The sequence below is a fragment of the Lagopus leucura genome, unplaced genomic scaffold (genome assembly GCF_019238085.1).
Source record: "Lagopus leucura isolate 7727_CA_CO unplaced genomic scaffold, USGS_WTPT01 Super-Scaffold_100157, whole genome shotgun sequence".
Classification (NCBI taxonomy): Eukaryota; Metazoa; Chordata; class Aves; order Galliformes; family Phasianidae; genus Lagopus; species Lagopus leucura.
In genome coordinates this window covers 19,213,470-19,236,780 of record NW_024962334.1, presented here as the reverse complement: position 1 = coordinate 19,236,780, position 23,311 = coordinate 19,213,470, and the positions used below count along the sequence as shown (strand labels likewise).

The 23,311-nt window shown below is 39.5% G+C and overlaps 1 protein-coding gene and 1 long non-coding RNA gene across 3 annotated transcripts in view; both read right to left on the bottom strand.

Moving 5' to 3' along the window:
- Positions 1–8,523, bottom strand: part of LOC122189834 — a 13,292-nt gene extending 4,769 nt beyond the window's left edge. Inside the window, exons 1-2 of the long non-coding RNA XR_006181992.1 lie at positions 8,382–8,523; positions 3,536–3,632 (exon numbers count right to left, since the gene is read on the bottom strand). This is a non-coding gene — a long non-coding RNA (uncharacterized LOC122189834). The remainder of the gene's footprint in view (positions 1–3,535; positions 3,633–8,381) is intronic.
- A 526-nt stretch (positions 8,524–9,049) lies between these two features.
- SKAP2 (src kinase associated phosphoprotein 2) overlaps positions 9,050–23,311 on the bottom strand; it is a 109,984-nt gene continuing 95,722 nt past the window's right edge. For both annotated transcript variants that reach the window (XM_042888834.1, XM_042888835.1), the window contains 3 exons: positions 20,581–20,693; positions 11,446–11,547; positions 9,050–11,043 (listed from right to left, as the gene is read on the bottom strand). In XM_042888834.1, the coding sequence (XP_042744768.1) occupies positions 11,455–11,547; positions 20,581–20,693 (206 nt within the window). In that variant the 3' untranslated portion in view covers positions 9,050–11,043; positions 11,446–11,454. The remainder of the gene's footprint in view (positions 11,044–11,445; positions 11,548–20,580; positions 20,694–23,311) is intronic.

Here is a 23,311-nt window from a genome sequence, read left to right as displayed (position 1 = left end):
CGTTTTGCTATTTGCTCTCACAGCCCTAATGCAGCATTATGCCCGTTCCTCCCTCTAACAAGCAGGTTTTAATCACGCGCCTACCCTGCAGTTACAGCAGGTAAAATAACAGGTTTTATAGCCCTTTGATTTGGGGGGGGAAATAAAAGATGCCATGACTAAACATCAGCTCCGAATCCATTTTACTGTGAAAGGCAACACTGTAGTTTACATTAATAAACTCCTGTAGGACTTATCGCCATCCAGGAATAACCCCGGCATTAGGCTGCATCCTTTTGTCTGGAGAGCGGTGAGCACATAATGGAAACAGAACCCATGGCACAAAAATACAATTTATACCTTTTTATCAAGGTATAAAGAAAAAAGTTGGTTAACGTTTGAAAAGGGAGCAGTAATGTATATTTATTGACAATTTTATTGTAATAATTAGATGTTTACACAGTCTGGACATTGTGGCTAAATCACTTCCAGCATGTTTATTTGTAAAGGGCTGTTTTCAGGGCAGTGCAGGAGGCTCATTAAGAAGACAGACTGCATTAAGATTCAAAGAAATTACTGTTTCCCAAGCTCAGCTCCACTGCTTTGGATAGATAGAGAGAGAGAGAAAGAGAAAGAAAGAGAGAAAGAGAGAAAAAGAGAAAGAGAGAAAGAGAGAGAGCAAGAGAGAGAGAAAGAAAGAGAGAAAGAGAGAAAAAGAGAAAGAGAGAAAAAGAGAGAGCAAGAGAGGGAGAAAGAAAGAGAGAAAGAAAGAGAGAAAGAGAGCAAGAGAGAGAGAAAGAGAGAAAGAAAGAAAGAAGGAAAAAAAGAAGAAAAAAAAAAGAGAAGAAGGAAGGAAGGAAAACTGGAATCACAACAGCAATACCATCCAAATACCAGCCTTGAAACGACAGATTAAAATGGAGAATATTTTTACCTATAAGGAAATTTAATCTTTTCTGCTCCAAAATAATTTGGTATTGTACATTTGAAACAATATACAGCACTTGGATACCACTTCTAAGTACCTCCTTGTAGCTGTTCGTTTTTATCATTTCAACACCTATTCATTTTCATGTACATCAGCTAAATGATTACGTGATACATAAAATAAAGACTTCTCTTTTTATTATTTTTTTTCCATGCAGTGGTATTGGTTCACTTTTAGGACACCTTTAGGTCAGCATTTGGTTTACACACTCATCTGATGCACACGTGCCTTTTTTTCTTCAGCCAAAGGAGGATCACTGTTCACTACCATTGCTTAGAAATGCCCATTATTAACCAGGCAGCTCTAGCACACTTTTGATTTTTTAGGCAAATAAACAAGTTAAATTCTTACAATTAATCTGGAAAAAAGTATTAATTATCTACCAAAGCCTACTTTGGACTTATTTGTTAATTAATCTAAAAAAATTGTTCTGTTCTGATGTGAATTTTACATATACTAATGGAGGATGAACAGCAATTACAGATCCTTCTGGGTTTATAAGTGTAGGGGAAAGGAAGGCAGCTGGAACAGAAGGAGCTCTGAGTGCACAGACTGGGTGAGAAAGTCCCTTCCATAGCAGTTCCGCACAGGAGAGTGCAGCACCACACTGAGGGAAACATCCATTTTAAAATTTAAAAACTCTTTAAAAATTAAGGCAGTAAATAGGCTGTAATGCTGCCCTGCCCAAGTATGTTTCCATTATAATTAAGCAATCAATACACAGTATTTATTGCTGACAGATTACGTGCAAAGAGGAGCACATAAAAGGAGCCATGTGCTAAAACATCCCTGATTTTGCTGTAGCTGTGCTTAGCCAGAAAGAACGCTTTTTCCCCCAGAAGCAGACTTGCTAAATGCCATCCAGTACGTGCTATATAAATGCTGTCTGCTCCCCGCCCTTACAAATAAAAACAAAGGCGATAAAAGAAATGGATAAAGAGACGTCAGTTTGCAAGAAAAACACTGGGTTGTATTTCCTGAAAGCTGCACAAGTCAACGTGCAAACTTGAAATATTATAGATCTGGTTTTACAAGTCAATCACAGCTATATATTTGGACTCGTAATTACTGTCAGTTTTGACAGCGAAGGCAATGATTTTTTTTTTTCCCCACCATGCAAGTTTCAATAAAATCAGGTAGCCACATCACAGAACACTTTCTTACACGGCGAATTAAAAGGACTTCTCACAGAGATAAAGAACACTGCCAGAATTAAATATGTCATACATTCAATTAAAGGAGATGAGAAAAAAAGAGGACTATCCATACGGGTGGACCTGATCCAAAGCCTTTTGTAAGGATGAAAATGCAGTGAGTTCCTTGAGCGGACCCTGGAAAAAATCCCTGTTTGTTCTATGAAGGAAGAAACAGACAAAACCAGAGGCTTTTTTCACTTTTTTCTGTACTTCATAAGACACCAAGACACCAAAGCGATAAATAAAATTTAAATACCTGGGGAGCACGAATGGATGCAATTCAAAATCGCAGCTATTTTGCTTAAAAATGCATGAGTGAAATGCTCTCCATGGCAATTAGAATAAACACCATCTTTCACGTACTCAAAACTGTTTTAATACTGGGTACAGGCACGGAGCCCTTGAGGCACAGGGAGGCACGTGACATCTGAAAGAAATACTCAACTTTTCAACAGATACAGACCTGTGGGCCAAACTAATTGCAGAGGCAGGGGACTGCCACATTTGTCAGGAAAGAAGTGGGGAACGTGCTTGCTGCTTCGATCCCGTGGAGCAGGAGGGAATTAGGAACACGTCAACTCAATAACAGCGGCATTTTCAATGTGTCAGTCAAAGAACAGCCGAGACCAGACGTGTATTTACTCTGCCATTTCAGTGCGGTGTCAGCTCAGGGCTGGCTCACAGCACTGAAGAGGCTGGGCTGAAGCAGCCTGGGAGAGGTCACTGAGCAAGCAGGAAGCCCCGTGGTTATGCCATTCCTCACAGGTGAGTTCATTCCCCACAAGTTCTCACAGTCCTCCAGAAATGGAAATTGCAGAGCTCCCCAGGCAACCAGCCCAACGCTTGGCTGCCCTGCCCTTGCACAGTCTCACCTTGCGCCTGATCCTCACCCACCTGCGAGCAATGTAAGCCTGTTCTTGCTCCGCGCCATCTGATGATTAACATGATCCCATTTAGCAACCCATGGCTGTGAGCCTGACTGCAAACAAAAGGTCACTCAGGCATTCCTAACGTGAGATGTAGCCAACGATAACAGTGACCGCTTTGGAGTTCCTTCCCCATCCCTGCCCCACGTCAGCCACCCGTCAATGGGAAAGCGCTGTGGAGGGGCTGAGGAATTGCGCCTGGGGCACAACGGCACAGCCGGTATGAGGGCTGGTGGCAGGAAAAGCCGTATTTCCTGCTACCTTCAGAACACGCAACTCCATTATGTCCTCAGAACTGGACTTAATTACGAGAGCAATAAATTCGGCCTAGAGAAAACAGAATATAGCAGGAGACGTGGGAACTGTCAGTGGCCCGTATACGGATGTTATAATTCTGTGTCAATATGCCCATATAACAAGATAAATCCTCATTATTACGCACTTACTCTTCGGCTGGAAGGAGGGAGGCACAGCCAAAGCATTCATCTGCAGTTGGCAGCTGTCTGTAATAGAGGTTGCTGAAGACGGTGATGATGTCTGCCCCTAGAATCGGCAGGAGAAGAGAGAGGACAGTGAGGTAGATAGGGTCAAGCACAACTTTTCACTACACTAACACAGGGCTGTATGCCTGTGTTGTTTTTGGAAGTGTAAGCCCCTATTAATCCTGACGTGATCATAACACAGCCCAGAGCCTACGGCCCATGATTGTATATGAATGGGGAATCAGGACTGCGCAGTGTGTATAATGCTTCCATCTGGTTACTAGAGGTATCTTACTCCACGGAGATCTTCTCTGGGCAGATGGAAACCAGAGCCACCAAAGTCATTCACTGTGTTCACAGTACTCCTGGTATTTAAGTGCCATGCACCAGGGGATTTTGAACACCCAAAGTAACTGCATAGATAAATTGGCCTCCTACGCGTACCCAGGTGGCTAACTCATGGTTGGGGCTCTTCTTCAAATGACAAAATCTACTTCCTACAACACTAACAACTTGCTTTTAAACCCTTCATTTCACATTAGCAAGCAGTTTTAGGAGCACAATGAAGTCAAGGGAATTATGTGCCTGAATGCTTACTATTGTCAATAGGGAGTTAATACTGTGCCCTCAAATTAAGATTTACCTACGCAGCCTTCATTGAGGTTAAGGGGGAGTCACATGGTAAAATTCCCTTGTTTCAGACTGTACAAGCAGAACTGACTCTATTTTCAAAAAGCACACCGTGTAAAAGACAGAAGGTGCTTGTGGCATTGACAACTGCCCCCATTTTACTCTTTTTTTTTTTTTTGTAATACCAGCAGAAATGACAACACTCAGGATGAGAAGAACATTCAAGAGCCAACAGACGTAGGAAGGGCAGACGCTAATAAGTATTATGATGAGTGCAGTCTGAATAGCTATTGTAATTTCAGTTAATACGTTTAGCAAACAGCATGTCTACTGTTATTTTTAGACAAAATTATTGAAATAATTGTCTGAAACATAATTAATTAATAACCAAACACTGTCCACCAAATGAAATAAATATGCTCACAGAAGCTGGTCAGTACTCTGTTCAATGATCCCTATCAGCCACCCTGGCCAGTTTCAGACCAAACGGTCACAACACAGACTCCCCAGGTCTGAAACGTCATGGCACCCAAGAAAGGTATTTTTCACAACTACCTCCTTAATGTGCGTAACATCATCCAGAGTGTGCAAAATAGAATTCCGCTGAAATGCGTTCATTACCACCGAATGAAATGCACCCCAAGAACTTCTCGGAGCCCCCAGCCTATCCAACAGACAGGGCACGTAAATGAGAATGTGTCACATCACCACGTCATATGCTGCCAGGCTATCATTCAAAATCCCGATCCGCGCCTGATGGACGAGCATCTGCACAAATTGCTGGCTCACCAACCTCATTAGAGACGTTTGTAGCAGCGCTGCAGCTGAAGGGCCCAAGGTGATATTGAACACAGGGCAGTAAGGATCAATTTTCAGCACAGGGCCAACCACGTCTTCGTTCTCTGCTGCTTGCCTAAGCTTCATGCAGGCCAACTATTGCTGCAGATGCCAGCTCATTTTCTCAAGGAGGCATTTTCTTGCCACGCTGCTGAAACATCAATTTAATCCTACTCTGTAAAAATGGGGTGTTTCAAGAAGACACCTTAAAGCACACATTCACCCCTTCCAAATTTTATATAAGCAAATGAGTGCAGGAGTGCAGTGAAGACAGAGTACTTACAGAACAGCAAAAAAGTCTTGAACATGGTGCAGGGGGAGAGGATACAGTGGATGGTGCCTTTTCACTTTGAAGTTTCACTCACCTTATGAAAAACGCACAAAGCTCACAGAGCAGATGCTCTGAATGCTGCCTTCAAAGCAGCGCCAGACACATTAGAGGGAAGGCAATTCTGGTCATACGCAAGCCAGGAGTCGATAATGAACTATAGGTGACCCTGGGTGGCTATCAGAAGGCATTAAGAAGCTGAATGGGCAGTCTGAGCCCATTGAAGCGGGTAGGTACCCACATCATCCATAACTTGCCAGCCTCAGAAGCACAAAAGAATAGGTGGATAGGAATCTGGTTAGTTTATAGCTTGTCAGAAGCAGCTTTAATCTTTAATAATTTGAACTGCCTAATGTTTTGTGAGGTTTTTTTTTGGGGGGGGGGGGGATTGTTATGTGTTAGGAATTTAGATGCATAGATTACTTCCTCCTTTCTTTTTAGTCTTAGGCCTTAAAAACAAGTCTAAAATTAGCTTGAAAATAGGGAGAAATGCATTGCAAAAAATATGCCTGGAGTATTTTATTGGTAGAGATGAACAAAAAAACAGTGTCTTAAAAGACGAGAAGTGTTTGATAGCAGAAACCTGATTACTGCACTAATAGCACTATCACAACAGGGAATCCAGGACAAGAGAAATGGGAAGTTTCTAAAATAGAGACTTTGAACTACTAGAAATACAAGTTTTTAAAAACCTAGAAATATCACATTTCAGTAGAAACTGTGACTATTAAGAGCAAGCAGGCATACGGACTCTTCGGAACAGAGAAACCAGTTGAAAACATGATTACAGGTGAATATACAATAAAGCCCACTGCTTTCCACACATACACATGCACTCATGCCTGGCTGCTTTTAATTTAAGCACAAGTATGGCAGCTCTCTTGGAACAGAGCAGCAGAGGAAGGAGGGACCTTGCATCCCTGACAACACACAGCTGTATACAGATTTCTTCTTTTCCCTTTCCAAACTGAAATAACTCTCAGAGGCTGAAGACTAACACTGAACAAGCCGCATTGCCCGCGCCTGTCAGACTGTCTGTGCTCTGCTCTGTGCATGCTGACCCCATTAGATTTGACTATTAAAAAGCAGCATTGGGCCATGTCAGCCCTTGGGTGGGAGACTGCCATGACACACTTCCACGCTTGCTGGCGTTTGAAAGATTGATAATGATACCGTGTAATACTTTCACTTTTAACACAAGCAGTTCAGCACGCGGTCAGCTGGGTGGTGCCACATAGCCAGTCTTGTAGCACAAAAATAAAATCCCAATTGCCACTGAAAATCCCATGGCACTATTTACAAACACGCAAGCAATTACAGTGGACAAAGTGGCCAAACTGGCCGTTCTCTTTTGCCAACATAAATCCTCCCCCAGTAACTGAACGTGGAGTTTTTTCATCTCACAGCATAAACTTTAAAGGATTGCTGTAAAAAGCTCATTAGCCAGCAAAAACCTTTATGGAGCAGCACTTGCTTTACAACGGCGGATGAAAAGAAGTTCTTTCTATGCTTCATGAGACACTGAGACTGCTTAAGGATAAAAGCTCCAACACATCAGTTTGCTATAGCAAAAAAAAATAAATAGCAGAGAGAGAGTTTTTAGCAGCATTTCAAGCTGTCTTCACCTGCCAGGAGTTCTTCTCAGACTGCCCACACCATCGTGCTCTATTCCCATACACAGTGCTACAATGAAACACTGGATTTTCAGTTTTTTTCCTGTTTATTAATACTTGCTCCTCCCAAAAGGGTGTAAAGAAGCTGATACCTCTGGTTTTAAATTTAACACACGTTGGCATACCTTTCAGGTGCAGCGATTATTTCTCCGCTTTGCTTTGGACCCCGCTCCCTGTGAATTCAAATTGGGGTGGTTTGGACTAACAATTCCAAACAGGATTGCCTGGATCCCATTACAAAATGCTTCCCAAACAAATCCATTAAAGGATATAATACAGTGTTTTACAGCTCATTGCTGCCTGTTCTGCTCTACAACAAAAAGGAGGAAAAAAAGAAATAGGTGTTCCCTGGCACATGGTGGTTAAGAACAGCATCATCCTTTATACCTGTGCATCCTGTTTCCACCGTGGCCTCCCTTTACTTCTCCCTGTAGCAAGGACAGGCTGCCCAAGTCACATGTTAACTCCAGCAGCATGAAGTGGTGTCCTTATGCTCAGTTTGAATCCCCAGTTTCCAATCCATGAGGTTGGTTGGTGTTAGCCCCTCACAAGAGGGGAAATGCGCTCTATAACAGGGATGCTCAGTAGCTCAGTATTGGTGTTTTTCCAAATAAAAATGGACTTAAGCAGACATTTGTTTGAGAGCTGTCAGCTTAAAAAAAAAATAAAAATGTGGTTAGCAAAGGTCTCATCGTTTATGAGCACGTTGTGCTGCGTAAAATGGAAAAGTTGTTTATAGGGTTGCCATGCATACACTTATTCCCACAGTTTCCATAGTAATAAATTTTTCATCAATTTGAGAGAAAGAGATGAGAGAAACATCAAGTGGCTCATGCAGCTGAGCCTTTGTCATCTACCTGGATATTTTCATCCCAGGCTTTAATATTTTACAGCTTTCCTACAGACCCCAGTGAGCTTCAACAAACCACGAGTCTCACTGACATCGGCAAGTTCATCTTTCTTTACCTGAGATAGAAAAACTGCATTTCCACCTTTTGGCTACAGAGAATTCAGTGCACCTCTTTTGTTTAGTTCAGGTTATGGAAATGATCACACCTCTTTCAGAACGAGCATTCAGCAGAAGGCATTTTGAAACTGCAGTGCGTGGTTTTGGGTTACTATTCTGGGAGCCTGATCCAGAGGCAACTGGATTGAATAGCTTCTCAGTTGCAGCAGCTTCTGGATCAGGTTCCAAAGGGTTATTCTCTACGCTCCTAAAGTTGCGTCACACAGTGACTGCAGAGCCAAAAAGAACAAAGTTTATGCTTTTGGCTTTAAACATAGAGTGCAATATTAATTAGCATTCACGTTCTGCTTAATTCCAGTCAGTGAAAGTTCTTACCATTAGGAGAGGAGCAAAAGGTGAGCTGGTGCACATACTTCTCCAGATCTCATCCGCAGAGCTGACAGCGAAGTTGGTGCATGTAGTTAATGGCACTCTGTACAAAGAGGTATGCCTTAACCAGGTGCTGGTCAAATGTTAGATGTCAGAAGGAAATTCTCTACTCGTAGGGTGGCGAGGCCCTGGCATGGGCTGCTCAGAGAAGCTGTGGGCATCCCAACCCTGGACATGTTGGAAGGCCAGGCTGGAAGGGGCGCTGGGCAACCTGAGCTGAAGGGTGACAGCCCTACCCGTGGCAGGGGATTGAAAGTGGATGATCTTTAAGGTCCTTTCCAACCCAAACCATGCTATGGTTCTGTGTGTCTACAAAATATTTGGGCCGGTTATTCTTAGCACAGAGGTCCATGAAAAGCCACCAGGGTGGCACGATTGTATCTGGGTCCTGTGCTATAAGAAGCACTCGTATTGCCCTTACTTCTGTGAATAAATTCAGATGACAGCCCCATTTCATTTCTTCATTCAGTCTGGAGGCCAGATGGCATTAGAATCATTTACTTCACCTTGTTGTGCTTAATTACTACAATCAACACACTATTTTCCAAATTAATCATAACAAAGTAATTTCATTAGTAACACAGCAGGCTGTTGAATTATTAGCATCATAACAGTTTGCAAACAATTAAACTTTATTTGAACCTTAAAAATTTGCAGAGTAGAACATTACTGTAAGATCTAATGGCAGCGCAGCACAAATGCAGAGCAGAGCACATAAGCGAGAAAAGCGGCACAAAACGTGTCTTAGCGCCACATTTAACAGAACGGGCAGAGAGACAGACCTGAGCCAACAACGACAATAAGGCAACCGGCGTTTTTAACCCTGAGTTTTGTGCAAAGTAGCACGAGTGGAGGGTTTTTTCTCCAAAAAAGGCGATGGTATTTGCATAGATTGAGAGCGAACAGTCCATCAGCTGCTTTAGCCGCGACGCTCCGAGGGACTTTCTTCCTTGGACCGCCAGGCAGCTCGCCTCCCCCCTGCGCCCGAGGAGGGGGCGCTACCCCCGCAGACAAAGGCTCTGTGCCGCAGGGCCGGGCCCATCGCTGGGGGGAGGGCGCCCTCTCCCGGGCAGCCCGCAGGAGGGCCGGGCCGCGCCGCGACCCTTTGCTGCCACCTGCCGGCCAGGGTGCGCGGCGCGGGTCGGCCCTGCCCTACTGACCCCAACCCAGGGGGCGGCGTGGCGGGGAGAAGGCAAGTCGGGGCGCGGATTTCGTGATGGCCAGAAAAGTGGAGCTTTTGCAGCCACGAGAGTAGTGCTTTGCATTCAGTGCACAGTCCGCTTGATAAATTAAAGTAGTAAAAGAGCTGAAGACTATAATCTATCATTTTAACATTTCACTGATAACGTACAGAGCCCATTGCAAATGGCTATTGCTAAAAAAAAAAAAAGAAAAAAAAAAAATTAAAAAATTCCGCACCCTGTTTGCCTCCTATTAGGATCCTGTGTACCAGAAAGTACCATGAATTGGTTACTACCCCTGAGTTCAGCTCGGCATTACCTCCGAACCACACACACACAGGGCTGCCAAAGTGCACGCATGTTAGAAGTGCAGGGGCTGCCCAGGCTCAGCGCACTCAGGCCGCCCTCCCAGCCCTCAGACATTACTGGGTGGGAGGATCCAGAACAGAGGATCCTGCATGCTAACAGCAATGCAAATCTCCCAAACAAGCATTAACTCTGACGTAGCCAACTCCTTGTCCACAAGTGAGAGTATTTTAGAGGGGGCTTTCTGTTTGCTTCAGCTGATGCTCCTAGCTACAGAGTTCTGGATGCGACATTAAAGATTGCAAGCAGCCCTTTACAAGATCAGATTTTGAAAGTATTACACCATCACCACCTACAAAATCATTCTCACCTGCAATTCAGCTCACATTGGCTTACCAGAAAGTGTTCTAATGCATTGTTTTTGCCAAAATAATTCGTAATTCAGCAAGTCAGAATGCTACCCCACACAGACTGACGTACATCAGCACAAGAACCAAGTCTTCATTTGGTTGTAACCTAACTGGTTCATATTAACAATGCTAAATATAGAAGAAAAATTAATCATCGGCTGAAATGTAAAAAATTGAAGAATGTAAATGAACAAAAAAAAAACACATTTGGAAGCAGAACAACCTTAAGACTTAAAATATTACATAGAAATTTCCTTTGATTTTCATAGAAACCGCAAAAATGTGAACTACTCCAGCAATTAACGTACGCGTGAACTGAGCAATAGTTTTCTGCTTTCAAAGTTCAGCTCCATTTTTCTCAATCTGAGTAATGGGAACACAGAGCCAAACTGCGTGGGTTAGAACACAAGCCTATAGCAATAGAGTGCTGCTAATACACTTAAGAGCAACAGGCGCTGTGTGACTGCTTGTGCCCCATATGTTAAATACCATCTATTTCATTTCCTAGCATACAATTCTGTAAAAAGGGACCAAGAACATTTCCGCAGAATTGTGATCAATTGCCATTTTTAACGTTTAACATATACAAGGCTACAATCTGACTACATTCACTGAAACCACAAAATGTATACGGCAGAATCTTCATCTTTCAGAGGTCAGGTCTGTAAACTGCAGCTGCACACCACTCCTGATTTCAAGCGCAGACTTCTCCTGAATAGGGACAGAGAAGTTGAAAGTTCATCATTGACCCCCAAACCTCAGAAATACATATAAAATTCAGTCCAAACACCTTCTATTTTCCATAGATTTCTGCACAAATATGTACATATCAGTAAATTAACAAAACTAACCAGAACTAACCACCAATATTGTTTTACCCCCCAAAATCTGGAAAAGAAATGCAGTTATAAAATACATCATCTTTTGTATACTGTAGTTTAATAATTCGTATGGAATCCCTGGAGAAATGCTTAAATTGAACCTTCAATATATTCTGCCATAGTCTTTATGTTAACAGGACTCCTACAAAGGTTCCAGGAAAGAAATACTTAAGAAACAGAGAACAAGGGAACACACAAGCCATTACAGAAGATTGGATTAAAATGTACTTACCCAGGCCTCTCAAATATCATACATCTCCATTATGTAGGCTTTAGGCACCAAGCCAATGGTTCCCTTCATTTCTCCTACCCACCAGCCAAATCTATTGTACTCCTAATTGAAAACAATATGCAATATTAACCTTTAGTCTGATATAAATGCAATAGAGTTTTGTATGCAACTCCTTATGGTTGCTTTCTCTTACATACAGTTATTACCATTTCAACTGAAAATTAAAACATTATATCTTTTGGTTAGAGGCATTCATATATAGAGTTAGGCAAAGAGAGAAGCTAAATTTTAAAAAGGTTAGACATGCTCAGGAAAATTTCTTAATTATGGCCACACTTCCCTACAACCAAAAGCAGCTGTTCTCTCCGTCTCGTATTCGCCACAAACATAAAAACCTTGCTTTTGTAACAATAACTCACAGCACAACATTGACATAAAGGATCAGCTGGGATTCTTTCAGTATCACAAGGCTAAAGTCTAAGAAACTCAAAATCAACTTCTTTTAAATAACACTTTGTTCAAATGCGAAGGGAATACTATCAGTCCAAGATATAATCTCTTTCAATGGACAACATCTACTATTGCTTTAGGCTTGTAGAAAATTCTACAGAAGATCTCATATGTCTGACAGATGACTAATGTACTTTAGTTTGAAATTTGTTTAGGCCTAGTGAGATAAATATGAAACAAAATGAATTATAATAGTTTAAAGAAATAATATCTTCCAAAGCAATACCAAGTAAGAGTATTGTGGGATCCAAATTTAATTTTTTTCCTATGAGGTAAATATTTTAAGATCAATCCTAACAGCAGTTCAATAAATTGTAACAGCTGAAATTGCATACTCTCATATATTGAGTTACAAATGAAGCATTATTAAAACAGAGATCCCATTCAAAAATTGAATGATTAGTTAGATAGAAATTACTTTGGAACAAACACGGAAAATACGAAAGACACAGATATCCCTGATAAGCAACATCTGCTCCCTGCCATACTGCTCTTCTGATGAGAAAAGCTGAAGACTGTAGGATTTTTTAATTAATGGACCTACTGAGATGACACTATAAGCTATTATTTTGACTGCAGATAAGTTTTTTGGTTATTAATAGTCAAGTGGAGCTTAAGGGTTAATGGAGTTTCATTAGAGCCTGAGCTATAATGATTTGCTGCTGGCATATCTGGCCTGGTGGAGAGTTCTCTAGGGTCCTATGAGGTGCTTCATGTACTCAGCTCTCCCTGTGTGTAACTGCGATGAAGCCCTGTTGATGGCTCACTTTCATGTTGGCCCAAGCTCTTTTTTTTCCTCTCCCAAAACACGCAGGCAGGCAGGCAGGCACACACACGCTTTATTTTCTTTCTGTGGAAGGCTGAACACCAATCTTAAACATTTTCTTTCTTCACTGTGCAAACAGGAGTTGGTGATTTAAAGGGTTCTATCCTGCCACCCATAAAATACAGCACTAAGTGTGGCTTCAAGAAAATCCATGCAAAAAATAGCAGGAAAACCTTCATTTACGATGTAAACTCACAAATTAGCTGCAAAAATACCTCCACCTTCCACTGCAGTATGGGCTTGTACGGATGCTCTGAAAGTCAAGGGGTACCTGAACCTGATGGGCAGTGAGAAAACTATTTTGAGCAGAAGTTGAGAACTGCTCACAACCTTTCCCATAGGGTGCATGTTGCACTCCAAATCTTTAAAAGGCTGGGTAGCACCCTGACACCAAAGTTTATAATGTTCCAGATCAGCCTGTTTAAAATTTGTATTTTATCTTACAGTACATTGGTTAAATATACAAACAGTATTTCTAGACTCCAGTGGGAAACTGCTGAAAGGAGCAGTACTCACGTATACTGCTGGAATCTCAGTAATAAATCTCTCCAAGAAAAAGCAACAAAAGATTTTAAGCTGTTACACGGAAGTCATGAAGAGCCTGACAAAAGAGATTAAGCAAGTTTTGCTAGACATCAGCCAAAAAAACAAACAATACATGAAATGAGGGAAGTGGCTTAGTTAAGTGGTCATTAAATTGCATGACAAATGGCACACAAAGAGCCTGTGGACTATATTATCCATTGAAAATGTTCCACTTAGCAACTACATGAACTCAGAAATAATTGCTTTAAAACAAAACAATTCAGACACCTCAAATGAAAATTAAGAGCATGTTGCTGTTTTGAAAACTTTCTGGGTTTTGTTACTTACTAATACACCACTTACTGCGCTGGCATGAAGCTAAGTGAGAAGATGAAATGAATGTTGATGTAACAGACTAGTAAACTAATTTAAAGATTCACTGCAACCATTATACTATACAGACAATATTCCAACACAGAAGCTTTTACTCCATCATTACTATTCTTCACATGGGCCTCAAGAGCAACATGAATCCCAATTAAACCATCTGCAGACCATGGAAGTCTGAGCAAAAAGATAATACAAATACATGGTTACCAAGAACATAAAACTTTAATTTCAGGTTTTAGAACAATAGTACAGTAGTCCCCTTTTAAACTGATTAAAGTACAGACATTTTTCTCTGAACTCCTAGCCACTCCTCTCTGTCTTCAGAAGTATGAAGGAGTGCTCGCTGGTCAGACACAAAGGCAGTCCCCCACTCCTTTCTTGAAGTGTCATATAAAATCCAAACTGCTGTATTGATTCTATCAATAGCATCAGTGATAAACTCCTTCAAGATGATGTAATTTAGATAACACACTGCTGTTGTGAAGCCTGTATGTCTACTACCGCTGCCGGTGATGTGTACAATATAATTCTGAAGCCCAATAGGCTCAAAACGCAGAAAGATCTGAAGACAGTCACAAGTTTTATATTAGTTCTGAGGAGTTGGGAAGCACAGTCCTTTTGCAAGCATCAGCTTATGATCTCAGGTACCACTGGACCTACCATCTGGTATCCCTCACTGCATTCGGCTCTTAACATCACTGCTAACATAGGCAAGCGACTGTACTTCAGAAGGACTGATAAAATAATGAAGAGTCCTTTAATCTACAGGAAACCATTGTAGTCAATTTATAAGAAATATTGCATCCCTTTGTAGGATGTGTAATTATTTTCTATTAATCATGTGCTATAAAGCTACATTATGTGGTTATTCTGTTATCACTAGAAAGAGGCCTGCAGTCAGCTCCTGACAATGTTAGGTAATTACTAACACAAAGCCTCTTTCTCCTTATGTAGAAATGCTATCAAGATCCAGAGGTGCTGTGATGCTTGCTGTATGAAAATAATTCTCCAAAGAAATTCAATAACTGCAAAATGAATTGCTCCAAGGCAAACAGAGGGATAGGAAAGGGGGCAGGGCCAAATGCAGCCACACTGCAATGAGGAGAATGCACAAGTGTGCGGCCACGATCTGCCATGTGACTGGAGCACATTTACCACAGCAGACAGGGTTGGCAGAGGAGGGGAGGAAGAGACCAGCACCACTGCTGCAACACAAACACCGCTGTAGTGGAATATATTATGTCACAAAATGCAGAACAACCACCCAAACAGATGACCAAATGCTTTTTAAGTCACTTCTGTGTTTTCACCATCGGTAAAAGAGTGGATTTTTTTTTTTTTTTTTCCCAGCAGAAATTTATTAACCAGAGTAATTTCACAAGGCAGCAAGGAACAGGTTATGACTTAACCTGCTGGCAAAACACTCTCTGTACAGCAGTGTTAGGAAAAAAAATGTCATCTGGGTTTACAGGCTCCTCCTAAAGGGCTCCCAACTGAACACACTGCAAGCAGACGCTTCTCGCCCCATTCCGCCCATTGCACTGCACTGATATGTGTGCACCTAGATTCCATGAGATACTGACCTTAGAAGTTTTTACATTTGCAGAAAGTGCAGTAGTAGAAACATACTACCTGTTTCTCAAGTATGACCTGTAGGTCATACTAAGGTAAGATCTAAGGTTTGTTTACCACACAGAAGGACATTTTGATATGCAAAAGAGATTTTTGATATGCAAGAGGATTTCCACGTGTCTCCTCACCTTCAGAAACAGATCCTATGAATAAACAAGGATCTCTAGATGCTTTGCATCATATTCACTTCTACTGGCATCAGTAAAAGTTGAGAACATCTCATTCTTGCCCAGTTAGTCCCTATTGTTCAACACCTATAGTATGTTGTTGGGTTTTTTGTTTGTTTTGCTATTTTTGTTTTTTAAAGGGTTACTGAAAAATCATAATTATGCATCAATGCCTTCAAGGAAATGATGGATTTATAATTTATTAAAAAAAAACCACACAGCTGAAGCATGTGAATTCAAGATTTTTCTCCCACCTTCTCCCAAGGCATCATAAGTAATATTAACTTACAGACTGAAGATCTGCAAACCATAAAACTGAAAAGCAAAATGTATTTATAGCCTTGTTTGGGGTTAAATTAGGTAGCCTCTCCTACCGATCTAAAGTGAGGGAACCAGGGAGATTTTATTTTTTTCCTAAAGAATATCCTAGGGGGCAATTTGGCAAGATAATATTTTAAGACACCTCTAATTCATCCAGAAGATTGAAGCCAGCTAAAAAAATTTCAGAACTTCCTTTGGTGTAATTGCTGAATGATGCACTATCAACTAGGGAGCATTTTTGTCACAGAACAGCATTTTCTCTAAAAAGCAGAAAATGATAAATGTTTTAGATAACTGAATGAGACTTCTTCACAGGTAGTAGAGTTGTTTTAAGGCAGCAATAAAATAGTCATCTTTAAGAATACAAGCCTCAGATTTACTATATGGTAGCGTTATTAGGTTTTATTTCCTGAAATGACATGAGACAAAACAGACATCCATTGGAAAGTGCTCAATCAGAATAAGCAGACTGACTTCAGAACCAAAGCTGGCCCTGGTTGAAGGGCCATTATCTTCTATTACACGACAAGATGCCAACATTTCTTCTGATCAGGTAGGTAAATGCTTATTATTGGTATGCAGACCAACAGAACTCGAGTCACTTTGTGTTAGTCTGTCTTAATTAATCTTCCACTGAAGGGCCCTCACTCTACTCTTAGCCATGTATATAGCACACCTTATTTGCTAACGTAGACATAGGCAGTACGATCGTGAACAGCAAGGTCATCATTAAATATGCCTCTCTGTATGGCGAGCCAGATGATGGCCTCACAAAAACACTTTGGATTTTACCATGCCTTTAACATCTTTTTTTTTTTTTAATATACTGAATAAATATACTTCATGACAGTTGCACACAAAACATACAACATGCTCATACTCATAATTAAGTGGTTGCACTGTTCCGTTTTACTTTAGCAGTAATCTAACCTACGGAGATTTCTTTCTTTTTTTCATTTAGCATAAAATATAGGTTTTGTATTTATGACTTGTGTCTTTCAACAAACATTTGTTGTGTTGAAAGAACAAAAATCTCCCACTGGAAGCATGCAATGACTAACTTAGTTACTAACTTAGGGGTTAGCTAGATGCCAAGCTAATGCTCTGCTTTCATGGAAAATTCTAGAGGAAAAGTTTAAATCATAAATGAGATGTTCATGAATCATGAACACCAGAGAGAGTAGAATTACATTACATTAGCACATACTCCAATAATAAGAGGGAAGGAGTATTCTGGTTAGAGATAACAATTTCTAATTTTTAAGTATTATCTGTTAATTTAATGCAAATATAAATATAAATGTAGGAGAAAATGAATAAGGTTAAAAGTTAAGAAACGCCAGTAATTCTGCCAGAGCAAGTGCCTGCTAATGTCTAAATAAATTTCCATTAGTACTTGCAACTGGCTGATGAAACTATCAAGTTTCTGAACGTGAAGTATGCATATAAAACAAATACTGCAACGGCTGCACTCCGGTGAATCGTGCACAGCGAACTTTAAAACAAAATACAGCTACCAATACTCACAGTTGGCTTTGTTACTAGAAATTGATTTCCTGAATAAGAGCTCTGGAAGATTTATAAAAAGAATTGTTACATCATGGTTTGTTTTCCCATTTATCATGTGGGCTTGAAAGCAAAGGGAGGCCCATAAACGATCAGGAATTAAGAGCAATCATCATCTTAGAAAATAAGCCACCCAAGTATTGCATTTCTAATAGTCAATGTTAACTAAGAAATCCTATTAATGAGTCCCTCAATCAGCAGAGCCATAAAATGTTTTCGACTGCATGGTGAAAGAGGGGTATACAAATTTCTGAAAGCTCACATGATTCATAGCATAAGTTATAAAAGTCACTTGAATATTCAAGAATAAATTAAAGTGATGAATGTACAGATAAACTGATCTATTCATTTGAAAAGGCTGGGCTTTTTGTTTTGATTTTCTAAATAAGTCTAGTAAGTACTGTTGCTATAGTTCTGCTAATTCTGCTCAAATTAAAGACTCAACTTTTACTCTCAGAGTTAAAACAACAAAAAACCCAAAATATATGTATGTAAGCAAGAGTCCATAGAACCGCTGCCATGCACAGTCTAAACATCCACAAATGTTTAGATAATAGCTAAAATAGTTACTAAATGCATCTTCTGAACAACGAAGACTTACTTTTGTAAAGTAATTAAATTAGTAATGCATAGGTATTTGTATTATACACGTATAAGCATGCAAATCATGCTCATTACATTAACACTGACTTTAGATGCTCAATTTAAAGTAAATTATGAGGGATTTGTATTTGCATAATGTTTAGCTACTTCAGTAATTAAACACCACCAAACCAAAATCTTGCTGTTTCTTTTAAAAGGCATTCATCTAAGTTACAACTTGCATGTAACAAATTGTTCATCTAGCTTTATTTAAATGATATCAATGCCCATATTTGCAAAACCGGTTCATAATTATTTCAGTTGCACTAATGACTCATCTATTGGAAAACAATAGTCACTTATCCCTTGGTTTCTCTTGAGTTTTTGAAAAACAGGTAAAACTACATTGCTTTGGCCTAAATAGTGCTGGGAAAAAAAAAAATGTATCTTTTATCACAATCATTAGAGCATATACCACTTATATTTCATTGTAAAATAAGGAAATATCATGTGTTGTACAAAAATGCTCAATAGTTTGTTAAAGCTTCACCCTTCCTACCATAACACTACTATACTTAACTCCTTATCAGCAAAATGTGATTTCTCCAAGAATAATGTTCCTACCTGGCTGACAGATGATAGAAAGGCAATAAAGCCATGGCTAGGTTCAAGCTGAAGCTGAATTTATGACACCATTTTGGATTTATTCACATCACCTCCTGTCAGTACCTGCATCTCTCATTTTCAACCACTAGATGGTGTGAAAAAATAAAAAAATTGCCAAGGATTCCTGCCGACCGCCACAAAACCCTGTGTTAACGCAGGGAATTAAGAAATATTTTTGGAAGAAAAGTCCTGACCCACTTCAGGATGGTTAGGCTCACTTTTCCTTGGTCATATTTTCACTTAGCAGACAAAGAGCTTGTAAATGATCAGTCCTTGAAACTGAACCAAACGGAAGGTTAAGATGGATAATTTTCTGGCACTTTCTCCTCCAAGGCCCCTAAATTCTGAGCTGACAGTAGTGGCCAACACTCATTTTTCTGAAAAAGCTGTAACAATCTTTAAGTGAAACACGGCTGAAATTTCTGGGTTCTATTTTGGAGCAGAAATCATTCCCAAACAGAACGGCTCTATATATCTGAGCAGCAGCAGGCCTGTTTCAAGGACTGATTACGTATTAATCAAGGCATGGCCACAAGACAGCTGATATACAGATGACAGCTTAAACCACTGTTTTTCTATTTTGTTCCATTTTTTAAATTAAATTCCTCACTTTGGGGGAAGAAAGAAGCAGCAAATTAGTTTTTCCACCGACAAGCTGAAGTTTAAGATTTTATTAGTCCCTGTAACATAGAAAGTACGATTCACGAAAGGCAAAAACATTTTTCCTTTTTTTTTTTCTCCTTTTTTTTGGGGGGGAGGGGTGAGAAAGGAGGAGAGGAGCAGACAGGGTGTTGTTGTTTATTAGTACCATTCTTTGGTGCTGTATAACTCTATGAAAGCCTGTCCAATTGAAGACTATTATCCTGCCTTTAGTAATGTAATTCAGTTATTAGTTTAAGTGACAATGAAATACCTCAAAAGACATACATCGTCACATTACATTAGTAACATATCTTCTATATTTTTATACAGGACTATCTGCCTATAAATCTTAAATTTATTTAAACAGAAGCTGTACATTTGTTATCCCTAAAACACAGCAGTTAAAAGTATCGTGGAAGATTTAAAGCAACTGTGACAAAACTGAAGAGTTTGAAACTAGAACAAACAGATGGCTTTAGCTTACATGCTGCTACTTGCTTATTACAATGTCTTTGGCATAAATTATACTGAATGGCAATTACATCTGAGATATGTATTTAAAGTCAGGTTTTTAATGAAAACTAGGAAACTTCAGCTTTTTTTTTCAAGTGGGGAAGAGAAATTTCCTTAAATGAAATTTTAGAAGTACACTTTGATGTACTTTAGGAGAGCTTTTTCATTTTCTTTTTAAGGGAAAAAATAAGAAATTAAGAAACGGGAATGTAAAATAAAATTTTGTGCTTATACTGCTTATCATTGCTTCAGATGAGAAGAATTGTATTCATCATTTGCCTTGCAACTAAGGAGGTAGTAAATTAAAAATTGTCCAAATGTGCCAGAGCAAACAGATTCACAATCTGAGCTGTCTGAACAATTGCTATATACATACAAAGATGAAAACATCATTTAAAAAAAAACAAAACAAAACAAAAAAAACACTCTAGCAAGATGCCCCAAAATTCACAGATATAAAACAGGAGAGGAAAAGCATAGCATACAAGATAATTTTAAAATTCTACAAGGTTAGCTTTTACAAGCAGAGAGCACATTGTCTCCTGTTAAATTAGTTAACAAACGGTAGCCAAGATTTAACAAGTAAATAAACATGCTTTTAAGTTAATTCCTGTTACATGGTTATGTTTTAAATGTGATTATAGTTCATTTGACAAATAATTAATTGCAGTGAATATCTGATTGCAAACAAAGGATCTGAAAGGGAGTGCCAATTTCCCCCCATAGAACTGTGGGAATGTGCCCTTCTGTGCTTCCCTCTTTTTACAGCCACTTAGCCTGAGTAGCATGCTGTACCTTGCTGAGAATGTAGATAACATCACCACGCTTAAATGTCAGCTCATCAGGTACATCTCCGGTGCAGTCCCACAGACCCTGATAGAAATTGGCATAATCGGTATTTTTGCCATCTGCAAAGAAAACGACATCTAATTACAACGGATAAAGATTGAGGGGCTAGCGCTGCTCTTTAAATCTTCAGATACTACAATGCAATTAATTAGCACGCATTTCTTAATCCTCTTTGAAGAAACAGCTCCTTCATACCACAAAAGCAAGTGGAAAACAAGTTTAATGTGCAAGCCCTTCACTGGCAACAGTTGTATGACTTAGAAACATGTAGCTGCAGGTTCTCAAAGCATTTCACAGCTGCACCAAAAGCAGCCAGTTTTCCTCTACTCACACACTTCCAGCAAGCCATTATTCTATCTCAGCTTGAAACTGATAAAAATGCTGGGGTATAATTAATAACTATCTGCAAAAGGAAGCCAAAATAAGTATTTTGTGATATGCTCCCCCTGCCAATTCTGTTCCAACAAACCTGAATAACTTCACCGAGAACCTTTTAGATAATCTTGGATTGTTCTTTCTGAAATATTGGAGAACTTTAAGACTGTTGCTGAAGATGCATTTTAAAAATATTTGTGTCAGCTCCGGTTTAGGACATTAGGCTCTGGCTAAACATGCAACTACACTATAGTCATAAACTCATCCTTCTAACAGTGTAAGCACAATGGATGTGCTGTGTTCAAGCTGCCATACAGACCATTAACTGATTGATTATTTAGCACTCTTTGCTCTGTAATATGGCAATAACACAGTAATAAATGCTTTGTCATATACTTACAATACAGAGTACATCTATTGAAACACAGCACTTACACACGGTTAAATACACTGGGAGCTTCTGTTACACTGCAAACTATTTCCTGTTTTTAATTCCATGAGGATCAAGTGCGATGAGTCAATGCAAAAAGAATGTAAGCAATACCACTAAGATGACCAGTTACATTATGTATACACTAACCAGACAGAATGTATATGTACTAATAATTTACATCACTGGAAAGCTATCTTCTAATTCTGATAACATAAATATCACTGAACTGGCTGGATCAAAGCTGTCATCTTAGTTTTGTTATATGATCCTGGAACAGCAGGCTTGCTGGTTATTTCAACATATACCCGTTACATTTGCATGTCGTTAGCACTCTACACCATTATTTATAGTTTACAATTTAATCATGATTGGTTCACTTTATTACTGAATAAAACCCCACTAAAATATCAAATAACAAGTGAGATGAAGTGTCACATTAAGTAAAATACAGTAGCATACAATTTGTGTTTTTCCCTATTTTGACATATACTTTGATTTTAACTGTAACGCTCTCTGTATGAGCCAGAAGAGCTTGTTTTCTATTTATCCATTTCAGTATGTCTTCTGTCATATCTTGTTTTAATGACAATTCTGTCATACGGCTAAACGTTCACAACTTTGATTTTAAAGCTGCTATGCAAGGTAGCCACCATTTAATTTTCCACAAGCTGATGATTAGTAGCTACCATTCCCCAGATAGCACTAGAGGGCGTTCTGACTATCAACCCACAACTTCTGCCATCACATCAAAGGCACCAATATATACATGTCATAAAGGCTACCAGCTATTCAGAAACAAGAAATTCCATTACTGTAAAATGCATAGAGAGAATAATATTCAGACAGAATCACTATGAAATGTTGCACCTCCAAATTTTGGCCCTTCCTATTCATCGGTTTATTATTCACCAATTTAGAATCAGACAATTAAAAACAGTAACAATGATCAGCACCAAATCAATTTTGAATAAATTCTGAATGTGATTATCTCCCCAGATCTTTGATTCAGCACTGACCACAGTTCCTAGCGCTATCTCAGAAAAGATAATGTAAACCCAAGCAAGGAAAAAAAACCCAAAAAACTAAAGAGCTGCTTTGGTGTATTCCATCCTTACAAATCTTTCAACAGTTGTCTTACTGATCTGAGTTTAAAATACATTAATCAGTACTTGTATTTAATCAGAGTTGCACTAAAATGAATCGTGATTTTTCACACTGATCTTTTTATCACCTTTTAAGTGCTTGAAGTAACTGCAGGTATCGCACTAATGGGAATCACAAGGAGAATACCAGCAACACAATAGCTGTCACAGTTAGCAAGGTACATCTCTCCCTACATATTTACCACGAGCATTTCATGAAGCCTTAAAGCAAGAAAGGAACTCAACTAATAAGATGGCAATACTGGAGAAGATGTGTTTTGAAACAAGCTTATTGCTACTCTGAAGATGCTGCCCAAAGACAAACCATAGCTCTGTCACTTCAATGCAAAATCAAATTCTGACAGATTTCCTAATATCAGAAATACACATCTGTCATGGAGCAATTGGTATCCACCAGGAGCACAGAAAGGAAACCAAGGAGAGGGAGTGCCACTGTGAGTTTGTGAAAAACTACACCAATCTTCAAACAAGTGGCGTTCCCAGTTGTGAATTAGCTTCTAACATCCACCAGAACAAGTTACACAGGCATAAACATGAAACGTAAACATAACTTCAGAGTCCATACGTCTAAAGGACGTAACACTTCATAAAATGATTCGCAGTGCTTCACAAACTCAGAGACACAACAATAATAAAAAGCTGCAAAAACTTCACTAAAAACACAAGTCCATTCTTTCTTGTTTCATCCCTCTCTTGATTAGAGAAG